Genomic DNA, 13,182 nt, shown 5'->3' with positions numbered 1-13,182 from the left:
ACATCCCAGCGACAATTCAATACATTGGAAGAACTGAAGGAAGGTCTGACACAGTCTGCTCCAGATTCGATACATTTGCGAAGACACTGTTAATTTGTAAAGGGGGAACCATTCTGGCTGCTGAAGAGGAAGCAGCTTTTTGAAGCAGCTCTTGTGTCCAACTATTTTGTGGAATTCAGAGCAAAGCCAGTTCTGGGAATGACTGGGCCTTTTCGGTGGATTGACCTGTGCCAGGAGTCTTTTTTGGGAAGCAAAGTGATTAATTTTGAATGTGACCAACAGTGGAGGTCACTTGGAGAGACTCGCAGTGAAGTTACTTGGAGAGACCGATGTCAGGGTCTTGGAAGTTTCGCCCAGTTCGAGTCTCGCCTACAAAAGGACCAGGAGTGTTGTGACCACAGCTCGTGTGGATGGACATTTTTTCAAAGGCAATACAAGGAGAATTCATGAGTCTGTGGCAGCCACAACTCCAGTCTTCCCATCAGTTCAACATTAATTCTGGGCATCAAATTTTAAAGGCCTACACTTTAACACTGAATTTGAAAGACTGAACTTTGAAGTAACTTTCTAGATTTTGGCCTGGACTGTAATGGTTTGGGTAGATCACACATACATATCTAGTACATCTGTGCATAGTTGGGGATAGATTTAGTGTTAAGGATAGTTTAAAAGTTATGACTATAATTTAAGAGATAGAAATAAAATTATTGTTTTGAAATTAAACACTATCTGGTTCATCACCTATGGCTGCTCATTACACGCAGTTTGTAACAGCTGTAATATTCTAGTGGTTCTGTGTTGGTGTTCAGGTTACATTTGTGCACAGAGACCTGCACCACCAGTTGAGCCAAGTGGACAAATTTTGTAGCAAATTTTAGATCTATACCATTAAGAAACTGTCTATATTTCTACCAGAGAGTGCAGGAGATTGTGCACAGAGCAGATGGATCTTGGAATCCAATACACTGAAGGAGCCATTAGTAATATGTGAATCAAGCATAAAGTACCTTCTTCAGAGCAAAGGAAGCAGTTTGGCCTCCTCGCACCTCGCGGACCGGCATTCGTTTCCTATGGATGGATTTCACCGCGATGGGTATGAAGTTTCCCAGTGGATCTGGTCCCAGCAGTAAAATGTCATTCAATCGAATGAGACCTCGTAGTGTTGTCCCAGATACCACTGTTCCAACACCCTTGGAACAATCAAATGGAAGTATTACAGGGATCAGAATTTAATGCCGAGCAGCAAGTAAACGTGATGTGTGAACAAAGACAAGTGATATTTCTGCGTATTTTCAAGGGGCATTAGACTGCAACCTTGCTTAGGTTAACAATTCACTTACAAATATTTAGCCCTTACTACACCTTCTGTGGCAAGGTCAGAGGGTGAAAAATCTATGGAATTCTCTGAAGCAGTGGAGATGACCTCAATAAATATATTTAAGACAAGGTTTGATAGATTTTTACATAATAAAATTAAAGGATATGAGGAAAAGGCAGGTCGATGGAGATGAGCCTATCAGATCATGAGTTGAATGGCGGAGCAGGTTTGATGGGCCGGATGGCCAACTCCTATTCTTATTTCTCATGTTCTCGTACAGAGTTCAATCATTTCACCATTTTCCAGAGCCTCACTCAAGAGTCTTTCCCAGAGCAAGCCAAGCCTACAGCAGTTCAAGTGTATCCCTCTGGTGTGACTCTGGACAATAAGATCCTGGACACCTGGTGTCAGAAGGGGATCAAATGTTTCGAGGAGTGTTGCAATCGAGGGCAGCTCATGTCATTCAAGCAGTTGAGGAATAAATATGATTTGTCTAATAGAACATTTTTCTGCTATCTGCAACCAAGATTTTTTTAAGGTACAAATTGGGACCATCTATGACCCTGCCTGTCTGTAGTGACATGGAGATTCTAATTTGAAGGGGGAATGTATGCAAGTTTATCTCTTCAATGGATTTCATATTCCAAAGCTGGGCTTACACAGGTCGAGGAAAAGGTGAGAGTTGGACTTGGGCACAACAATCCACGAGCGGTGCTGATCAAATCTGTGTCGGGACAGCATGAATGCCAGGTACAGGTTGGTGCAAGACAATTTCCTGCATCAACTGTACCTCACACCACAAAAAAAACTATACAAATCTGAACTAGAGATCTCAAAATTCTGCTTTAGGTGTAGTGTGGAGATCAGAACCTTTATCCATTCAACCTGGCTATGTCCGTAGTTGAGATCCTCCTGGGAGGACCTGGGCGATATTCTAAAAATTAGAAAAATGGATTTTCCACAGAATCTGGAATTGTATCTTCTGGGAAACATTATGAATGTGAGTATTAAACAGTCCAAGTACCAAATCAGTTTGTGAGGGTCCCCTTGGCAGTAGCCATGAAATGTATAGCGGTCATGTGAAAGTTAGACTCCCAACTAAATATTACATGGTGGAATAAGTAAATTAAGAGTTTGCATTCCCCTGGAGAAAAATCACATACAATTTAAGGAGGAAATATGGCACATTCATTAGAGTGCAGCGACCCTGTCTGAAACATACAAGTACACAGACATAATTTCACCCACCTTCGGAATAAAGGAAATGAAACAATCCGCCCACAGGGAAACTATTGAGATCAAAGAAGCAGGACATGGCACAGACAAAGGGGTCTTGGCTTTTTTTTTGTCCCTTACCCCTTCTTATTTAAGTACCTATATAATTTATACAACTTTATTCTCGGTTGTACTGGGGCATTGGGGAAGGAGGTGGGGAGGGGAAAAACAGACTATATTAGTGGTTCTCAACCTTTATCTTTCCACTCACGTCCCACTTTAAGTATCCCCTATGCCATAGGTGCTCTGTGATTAGTAAGGGATTGCTTAAGGTGGCATGTGGGTGGCAAGAAAAGGTTTGAAAACCACTGTTTTAATCGTACTTAATTAAATTGTTATGTGCACGGTTTCATAACTCCAAATGAAAAAAATGAATTTTTCTCAAGCAGAATATTTCACTAACAATTGGTTAAAGTGATTCACAACCATCCCTTCCCACTCACATCCCACCTTAAGCAATCCACAAAGCACCAATGGGATAGGAATTGCTTAAAGTGGGATGTGAGTGGGAGGGAAGGTTGAGAACCACTGCTCAAGACCCAACTGTTAATATCTTGCTTGATAAAAATTGTCATTGGCCCATTTCCTTTGGAGCTCTGAAACCCTGCACATAACGAGTCAATGAGGGACAATTAAAAACAGTGGCTTTCAAACGTTCTTTCCACCCACATCCCACCTTAAGCAATCCGTTACTGATCACAAAGCACCGGTGGCATAGGGATTACTTAAAGTGGGACGTGAGTGGAAAAAAAGGTTGAGAACCACTGCTCTACATGTTATTTGTAAGTGTTGTAAGAAAGTGTGTTTTTGTCTGAATCAATTCTAGTCTTTGAAAATCAAAAATAAAATATTCAAAAAAGTGTATCCCTCTGGTGCCTACACTTTTGGCTGGCTCACCTCCAAGTACTGGAGTCCTCGCTCTTTCATTCCTTTCCTGCTTTCTGCTATCTATTCAAATACTTCCTTCTGTGGCAGGTTGTCAAATTTTATTTTGACCACTTCCTTTTTAGAAAACAATCTATCACTTACTGCTCTTGGGATTGAAACACTCAGCCACTAGTGAAGGTATTGCTGAACTACTGTTGACCAAAGGCTTCCTGTGTTTAGGCCCTGAGAGATTAAGAACTGGTCTTTTTCTAGTTCATGATCATTTAAGACCAGAGGGGAACCTGTGAGTTGGTGGATCTATGAATATGTTGCTCAAGTCCTTTAGGCCAGCCATTAAAAAAAAAAATCTGGCTACAAAAAAATATTTTATGATTTTATTCTGTGCGGCCTCTCTTAAATACACAATGGCCTGCAGGGGGCAATATGCCACCTATTGAGAATGGCTGCTTTAGAGTTGACAGGTTAGGGAGCTGCCGCCACTGTAGCTTAAGTGGCTGCAAAGCATTTTGCAGATACAGTAAAAATCCTTGTTATCCAAATTCAAGCAACCAGCAAAAAAAATTGTGGAAAATAAATGGGTAAAAAAAAACGGAAGTTTAAAACTGGCGCACCTCACTGTTAGTTCTCCATTCATGCAACACGCAGTCTCAGGCAATTGGGAAATTCACTTAACTGGCATCTAACGATCCCAGAGACCAGGGATTTTACTGAATGTCATATCAGTGGCACCCAGATGGCAGGAGTGGATGAGGATGGTGAGTGGTGTGCCCAATAAGCTGGTTACTTTGTCCTTGGGTAGAACTGCGAATCTGCACTCACCCAGCCGAGCGGACAGGAGACAAATCATTCTCCACACAAAAACTGGTTTCCGACCTGGACTTGCAAGCAAAGTTTGTGACTGGCCCAGTTAAATTTCTGATGATAATCACCTCCAGGATGTTGATAGTTAGGATTTTCATAGATCTGATGAAAATGGACATTGAGAACATGTGAATAGACTTTCCTTGGAGATGGAAGCTGCCTCGGACATGGCTCCAATGTTTCTTGGCACAATTCATGCCTTAAAGTATAGCTGCACATGAAGCATGGATTGTGTTACCCCAGAAGTTACAAGTAGTACAATCATCACTGAACATTTTCATTTCTGACTCTGAGAGGACAAGGTCAATGAAGCTAGTTGGTTCTGCAGAACTATCTTTAGTTTCTTTCCCAACAAGATCCATGGGCTGAGAAGACAGGCTTTCGAGAAACACAACCCAAGGCCAATGTGCAAACAATTTAAAGTTCTCTCTTTAGCAAAATGGTCCTTTTTTTAGGTCTCCCATTCCAATATTTCAACTTGGCATTAATTACACTAGACAACAAAGATTTTGCTTCCTGAACACTTCTGAGTGTACTTTATGGATTTTGGGATTAAAAACTTGAAATTTTTCCCATCACGAACTGTTTGTTTATAGATATAAACTATTTTGGTGATTTCCCGTCATATTTTGTCTACTTCAAGTCTACAAAACCATGAAGTGTAACATATCATTGAAAATTCATTTTCTGCATTCACACTTGGACCTCTTCCCTGCTGATCCTGGTGCCGTCAGTGTCGAATATGGTGAAAGGTTTCACTTGGACATTGCGACCGTAGAAAAGCGCTATCAGGGCAACTCAAATCCATCAGTTCCAGCCAACTATTGTTGGACACTGACATGAGAGGCATCAGATGCTGAGAACAAACAAAAATCAGGGGCAAAACATTTTTAGTTCAGTTGAACTAATGCAATGTTTCAGCACCATGATGCGATTAATCATCCTAAATTCAATAAAAGTTCATTTAATGTTTTTCCAACTTCCTCAGTAAATCTGAAGTTATCCTCATGTTCATCTTGAAATTATCTATCATAATCCCCAATTTTGTTTCGGGAAGCAAAACGTTTGGAAAAAAAAAATTGTTGTCCAGTGTTATGGACAAATAAGAAATTCTGCCTCAAGTTAGGGCATTTTACTGTGGTAAAAGTGGCAAGAACCATAAAGGAGGATTGATAGGGAATCATGGACAATTTCTGATAACCTCCACCCTCTACCCAACAATAGAGGGTCTCACTGGGACAGAGTAGGTGTCATCAATTTGAAATTCTGCTGGTTCATCCTCTTTAAAACTTGTCCGCGGTGACAACAGGTTCAGGAACATCTTCAAGAGGTCCAGGTTCTCTCCAGTTACATTTGAGATCTGGAAAATTGGGCACATCCTACAGGGAGAGGAAAAGGAACAGGCTCCGTTACAAGAAGAGAAAGAATAAATTTGCACGACAAGAGCCAGGCAAAAAAGAATGAAGACCAGAGACCTGGGGGAGGGAGGTCGTTAAGATGCAACTGACCACAATATTACTTACTTCCTGTTGTGGTAATAAGTTTATTTAATTTTTTGAGAAACAGCACGGTAACAAGCCCTTCTGGCCCACAAGCTTGTGCCAACCAAATACACCAATTAACCCTGATTGTTTTTGGAGGGTTGAGGAAACCAGAGCACCCAGAGGAAACCCACACAAACACAGGAAGAATGTACAGGGCTGGATTCGAACCCAGGCCGCAAGTGCAGTACTAGTGTTGCGCTAACCACTACACTAACTATTAAATATTTTTTGTAGTGTGCTCACACGATTCAAATTTCAAAAGCCTCTTGTATTATAACACAAGCCAATTCAAGCAGCTTTTCCCACAAAAGTACTCCCAAGCAGAGTTAATATGGATTAGGCATGCAGGATCATAGGGAATTGGCAAAAAAAAGAACTAGAGACATTGACACAACAGGTCGTAAAACCTCTTATGGTGCAACAATTCTATGGCTGGAGAAAGGCTAACCCAACTCCAAAGTTCATAAGCACACAGAGGCTCGTTGAGCAAAGGTTGTGCTTGTCGACAATGCTCAGTCTGACTGAGCAACTCTGGCATCCGTGGAAAATGATACGGACTCATGAGACCTTTTACCAGAAGTTGTTTCTACTTTTGACAGTTTGTAAAACACAGCCAAGTCAGTCAAACCAGTTACCTCTCAGAGCTGAAGTTTGATGCTGTGACAATCACATCGTCCTTATTTTGAACCAGGACTGGGATCTTCCTGCAGCCTGGAGACTTCAGCAGCCTCTGCAGCAACTTTAGCGTTTCTAGTTGATAATAAAGGGACAGAACTCAACCTGTCAGCCTTTGACTCAGTGCTAGCACAGGACACACCACCCTCAACCCTCACCACCAACAGGCCACCAATGGATTTCCCCACTCCACCTTTAACAGAAATCTTAAAGGGACTCTAGAGCATCGACAGGTTTCTTTAATAATACAAATCCTATTGCGTAGGCAGACAAATCCAAATGGAGTATTCTTCATACAAGTCAGACATTCTCAAAATTAAACAGTAGTGCCTTTTACAGTTATACTGTTTTTAAAGATATCCTCAAACATTTTCTTCACCTCTCCCTATTCAAAAAGTAAAAAGGCCACATGATTGATTATCATCAATAAATTGCACTACCTATCTATTTGTATAATTTTTAAATTTAAACATACAACACAGCAACAGGTCCTATAGGTGCACGAGCTGAAATTACACACAATTAACCTACTACATTTGAAGGATGGAAGGTGTAATGGAGAGATCGTGGCCACCACATGGTGGCACTGCCGGGCTCCTATTCAGAGGACACCGCATGCCGATCAAGGCTGGACTCGCCCCAAGCCATCAAGGTGACCCTCGTGATTGGCCTGTTCAAATTACCAGGTACTGGGCTCCAGGAAGCCTGCCTGGACTTAACCCTGACCTTCACCTAATTCACCCAGGTGAACGTCGAGCCATTGGTCACAGCAGCCAACGGGGCCCAGCCTGCCCCCAAGTGATGGGCCTCCCAATACCTGCTGCTGGATTATAAACGACCATGCTTTCCTTTGCTCGCTCTCTTGACTCCTCATAGCCAGTGTGTATCATTTTCTGTATTGGGTTGGGGTGAGTCCAGAGGCCAGTTAGAGCCATCTCTGTACAGGTCAAGGGGTGGGGGGCACACAGCATTACCTTGATTTGATTGTTTACTGCAAGAGTATTTGTGCCATTCCAACATTTTGTCGGTTTTCCCACATTAGCCACAGCACATATCCATCCCCTTGCAAACTTCACGTTTAAGTTAATTTATCGTTTACATCCGTGGTTTTCTCTGCATCTTGAGAATAAACATGCTTTGTACCTCGATCTCAGTCTGGTTCTTAACCTGTGGGACCCACACAAACCTTCAGAGTGGGAGGAGACCAGAGCTCTGGAAGGATATCCATGTAGACATGGGGAGAATGTACAAACTCCTTACAGACAGCACCAGATTCAAACCCAGGTCACTGGCACTCTAACAGCGTTGCACTAATCACTTCATTTACATAGACACTGATTTACAAAATTCAACATCTCCACATCTAACAATTTACAGTACAGGAACAGGCCATATTGGCACTTCTAGTCTGCACCGATTTACGTGAAACTCCACTAGTTCCACTTACCCACTCCCATGCCCATAACCCTCCAACCCCCTCAGATCCATGTACTCATCTTTAGTGACAGAATTGACCCTGCCACAACTATCTCTTCCGGATCATTCCACTCAGCCACCACTCTCTGAATGAAGAAGCTTCCTCTTATATTACTCCTAAAGTTTTGCCCCCTAACCTTTAACTTATGACCCCTTGTTCCAATCTCCCCTACCCTCAGAGGAAAGGGCCTATTCACATCTACTCTATCTATTCCCTTCATAATTTTAAAATACCTCTAAACAAACCTTTAACATTTTAATTACTGCAGCAAATACAAATAATTTGTGCCATGCTATCAAATTTCACTAGTATCATGGCCTTGTGTGACCCATCTTCCAATCACCAAACTGTATCACTTTCTTCCCTTTTTGAGGCTTGTACCTTGGGCTCTGCAGTGCACCCTTGATCCATCAGCTGCCTGGGGTTTGACTTTTGGTCAGTTTGCCAATATCTTTACGCCAACATTCACAAGGCACTACAATTTCCAAACTTCAGAGCAAGTGCTCCAAATTTGTTTCGTGTGTGGAGGAGAGAATTCAGTCGAGACTAATACAGCAGATTAAATATTTTGAGGGAACCTTCAGGATGGCCACACCATGAAGAGGTATGAATTTCTCCAGAGTCAGTGCTGATGTTGTCTCTTTCGTCAAGAACATAGTGTGGGTTTAGAAGGAAACCAGCACCTCTTAAGCAAGCGAGAAGGGTGGAAGGTTACACAAATTTAAAAATCCTTGCTATGGATGCCACAAAAGACTAAAAAATACCTACCATATACACTCGTGCAATAGTCCAATAGTCACACCCCTTTTTTGGCCCTAAACTCGCATTTTCCCTATGACCCATGTAAAAGTTAACCCCACCCCCACCCTTATTTTTGGCCACAACTGCCCAACCATCCAAGCCCCCAATACCCCAAACGTTAATCCTCACTTCAGACACCTGGCCATCTGAGCTCCTAACACCCCAACCACCCACCAAAACTCCCTTGACCGGGTATTCTCATCCCTGCTGCCTGCCTATTAGAGCTCCCGATGCCCTGGCCACAGATCCTCACCTTGCAGCCTACCCACCAGAGCTCCCAACACCTCAAAAGTGGATCCTCGTCCCACAACCCATCTACTGGAGCTCTCAACACTTTGAACACAGACCCATCCATGCCTGGCAGTCTGCCCACCAGAGCTCCTAATGCCCCAGCCAGATTTTCTCTTAAGCAGCAGCGTCTAGTCCCAAGCTCCCAACACCCGAGCGTAGATCCTTACATCACAACCTGTCCACTAGAGCTCCTGACACCTCAATCATGGAACTTTGCCCGGCAGTCCGCCCAACAGAGCTCCAAATGCCCCAGCCAAACTTTCTCCAAGGCACCAGCCCATCTGAGCTCGCAACACCCTGAAAGTGGACTTACCACCCATTCCCGGCCATCTGAGTTCCCGATAGCTTGAACAACATAGTACTTACTGCAGTTAAAAGTCAAGCTATGTAAAACACCCCCCCCTGCCCAAATATTTGTCCTGAAAAATTGGTCCAAAAAGAAACTCTACTATTATACGAGTATGTATGGTATTCATGGCTATTTTGTTTTGCAGCTGGATGAAGCAGTTCAACATACATGTTTTTGGAAAAAATAGACACCAATAAGAAATGTAGCCCTCAGAAGTCAAGGGGGTGAAGTGAAGACGAGACGACTCAGTGGTATTTATTTCACCTTTACACGGCATGACAGTATAATAGACACCCAGTGGACTGCAGATGTTAGAATCTGAAGCCAATCTGTTGGAAACTATTTCTCTCACACTGGTGCAGCTTGATGCACAGAGGTTCTCCAGCAGATTATATTTAAATAATAGGCCAAGATGTCAACTATAAATACAGGTACGAACACCACAGAACAGCTGTACAGCTGGACCAATTCCACCACCTTTTGCTGAGCTGCAACAGGAGCAAGGCTCCTAGAGAGGCACAGGCAGGATGGATGTCCATTCATCAGGAACAGGCCCTTCTGCCCACTGTGTGCCAATCGCAATACTAATCTAATTCTGTGTCTGCACATGGTTTGTGTCCCATTCAAGAAATACTGTGCGTCTGAATGTCATATCTGCTTATCCCTATCCCTAAAAGTGCATTCCAGCCACCTATTTCTGAAAAAACCTTCCCTCACAAATCTCCTATAGCCTTAATCTGGTATTTGACATTTCCACTCTAGGAAAAGTACTCTAATTATCAGCGCCTCTCAATGTTATAAAGATCTATCACACCTCCCCTCTGCCTCCAACACTCCAGAGAAAACAATCCAAGTTTGTCCAACTTCTCCATGTATCCATTTTCTAATCCATGTAACATCCTGTTAAACCTCTCCTGCACCTTTTCCAAAGCCTCTCCACCCTGTGGTGGCCAGAACTGCACTGAATACACCAAACACAGCCCAAATTATGTTTTCTACAGCTCCAACACAACTCCCTGACTTTTATACTCATTGCCACAAATGATAAATGCCTTTACCACCCTGTCTACTTGTGCTACCACTTCGAGTTAGCCATAGTTGCGTACTATAAATCTACATGTACAAATCTCAAAGTGGACTAGATCAACTTATTCACTCCAACTGAGGGGCTGGTTTTCCAAAACAAAATCTGTGGCAGCAAGACTATTCAGAAACTACACACAATTCTCATTGCATGCATTGACCCACATAGATCACTGTGAAAATAGCAGAGAGATTAAACACCACCAAGGCATTTGTTTTTTGATCATGAAATAATTATGTGCATATTGAATTGGCTTCCAACAGAATGGGAGCGTGGCAGGCAAATTTAAGCAAAATTCTACACCCTTTAATCCTAAACACTAACTCGTTAATTAAGGGTACAGTGCAGTTATTGGGCCTGGTTTGTTCCCAAGTGTTTTCTACCACGATTCATGCTAGAAGCTGAAAGAGTGCCCCTATTAAACTCAATGGGGATGGGTCAGTAATGTTTACAATAGTTTGATATCCATTTTCACATGAAAATCTCAGTTAGGCACACCTGTCGGGTGTACACCTGGAAAATTTACAATGAATCAATGTCGCATGCAACCACTTCACCCATGCTATAGACATATGGATATGCCTGGTAAACATGAAAAACCATGTCCAAATAAAGAGATGGGGGGGTATCCGGACACTGATTCTCAGACTTGAATCACAAAGGGGAGCTGTTAAGCAGTTTCATCTAACTCAAGTTTACAGATGGAGGCATTTCTCCAAACGTTAAGGTTATTTAAAACCACCAATCCAATTGTAAAGGTTATTCTGAACACCCCCCCCCACCCCCCACTGCACCCATATTGACCACTTTGGCAAGTCACATGAAAGTGGTGACCTCAAGCTATTTTTAAAAAAAATTTTTGACATACAGCATGGTACAGGCCCTTCCAGCCCATGCCACTCAATTACACCCAATTGACCTACACCCCCAGTACGTTTTGAAGGGTGGGAGGAAACCCACGCAGACACAGAGAGAACATACAAACTCCTGACAGAGAGTGGAATTCATACCCCGGTCCCTGCCGCTGTGCTAATTGGTTTGCAAACCATGCCGCTCTATGCTCTAACACTGCAAGTATAGTCCTTGTGAAATAGATTCACAGAACAGGTGTTAGATGAAAAACTTCCTCCAACAATTACTAAAGACAACATACACATTTACTGACAAGAGGCTTCATTTGGCCACAGGTGGCCAGAAACAAATACCCATTTAGAAATGAATCAAATGGAGACTGATCATCTCCCCTCTTACCCTGCAGGATATTGGATGGGCACATGTCGATCTTAGTCACCACAACAAAGACTGGAACGTTGAGGGCCAGTGCCAGTCCGAGGTGCTCTTTTGTCATTCCCACAATTCCAGCATTGCTACCAACCTTTATCAAATAAAATTCATCCAGTCAGAATTGAACAATGTCAGGATTTCAGAAACAGAGGCCCGACCTCCCAAATCAGCAAGTGCAACTTTGCAAGGCTACAAAATCGACCTTCACTGGGTGAGAGGTCACTATCAGGCACCATCAACCGCAAGCTCCTGCAGCTGTTTCGAGAGTTGGGTGCAATTCTTGACGTCCTGTTAACAAGGATTGTGGCAGCTTTGGAATGGGTTTACACAGGATGCTGGCCAAATTAAATCCTATGAGCTCAGGTACCAATAAGGTAGAGAGGGTGAAGAGAAGATTTACTAAAATGTTGCCTGGATTGCAGTATCTAGACTACAAAGAAAGATTGAGTAGACTGGATCTTTATTCATTGGGGTATACAAAATTATGAGGGGGATAGATAGACTAGATGAGAATAGGCTCTTCCCCTTGAGGGTGAGATTGGAACGAGAAGTCACAAGTTAAGGGTTGGGGGCAAAACTTTAGAAGTAACACAAGAGAAAGCTTCTTCACTCAGAGAGGAGTGGCTGAGTGGAATGACCTTCCGGAAGAGGTGGTTGCAGCGGGGTCAATTTTGTCATTTAAGAGAAGGTTGGATGAGGGGATTGGAGGGTTTATGGACAGGGAGCAGGTAGGTGGGACTAGTTGCGTTCATTTAAATCAGTGCAGACCAGAGGGGCCGAGATGGTCTGTTTCCGTACTGTAATTGTTATATGGCTATACATGGTGAGAAGTTGAAGAAATAGAAATTGCTTTCTCTGGTGTTCAAAGGCTGAGGGGAGAATTGATGGAAGATTATGAGGCAAAGGCAAGTAGTCAGAATCTCATTACCCTAGAGTACACGTTACATTTTAGAGGGTGTGGGTTTAAGGTGAAGGAAACCATTTAAAACGTGTTGGGGTAATCTCTTTTTCAAAAAATTAACTGCTGAGATCTTCTGTGACTGACAGACGATGTATTTGGAAGCCGAGAAATAGTTTTACTTGCAAAATACACCTGTATATTCATTTACATATTGTATTTTATTTAGTTTATATATATATGTGCTCAAGTGGCTAATGCAATGCATTAATGTGGACAACACAGTGATGCAGAGGATGGGCCAAGGGGCTTGTCCATGTTCTATACAACAGAATGGGAAAATCCAGAACCCGGGGCCATGGTTTGAAGATAATAGGCAAACCATTTCGAGATGAGGAGGAATTTCTTTACCCAGAGGGTGGTGAATCTGTGGAATT

The 13,182-nt window shown here is 42.7% G+C and overlaps 1 protein-coding gene across 3 annotated transcripts in view; it reads right to left on the bottom strand.

Moving 5' to 3' along the window:
- The window catches only part of LOC138748206 (GTP-binding protein 1-like), a 46,312-nt gene that overhangs the window by 15,003 nt on the left and 18,127 nt on the right, over positions 1-13,182 (bottom strand). For all 3 annotated transcript variants that reach the window (XM_069907998.1, XM_069907996.1, XM_069907997.1), the window contains exons 5-8: positions 11,815-11,938; positions 6,522-6,636; positions 5,577-5,721; positions 1,008-1,190 (exon numbers count right to left, since the gene is read on the bottom strand). In XM_069907998.1, the coding sequence (XP_069764099.1) occupies positions 1,008-1,190; positions 5,577-5,721; positions 6,522-6,636; positions 11,815-11,938 (567 nt within the window). The remainder of the gene's footprint in view (positions 1-1,007; positions 1,191-5,576; positions 5,722-6,521; positions 6,637-11,814; positions 11,939-13,182) is intronic.

Source organism: Narcine bancroftii, chromosome 13 (assembly GCF_036971445.1).
Source record: "Narcine bancroftii isolate sNarBan1 chromosome 13, sNarBan1.hap1, whole genome shotgun sequence".
Taxonomy (NCBI): domain Eukaryota; kingdom Metazoa; phylum Chordata; class Chondrichthyes; order Torpediniformes; family Narcinidae; genus Narcine; species Narcine bancroftii.
The sequence above is the reverse complement of the archived record's forward strand: the minus strand, read 5'-3'. Positions and strand labels throughout refer to the sequence as shown.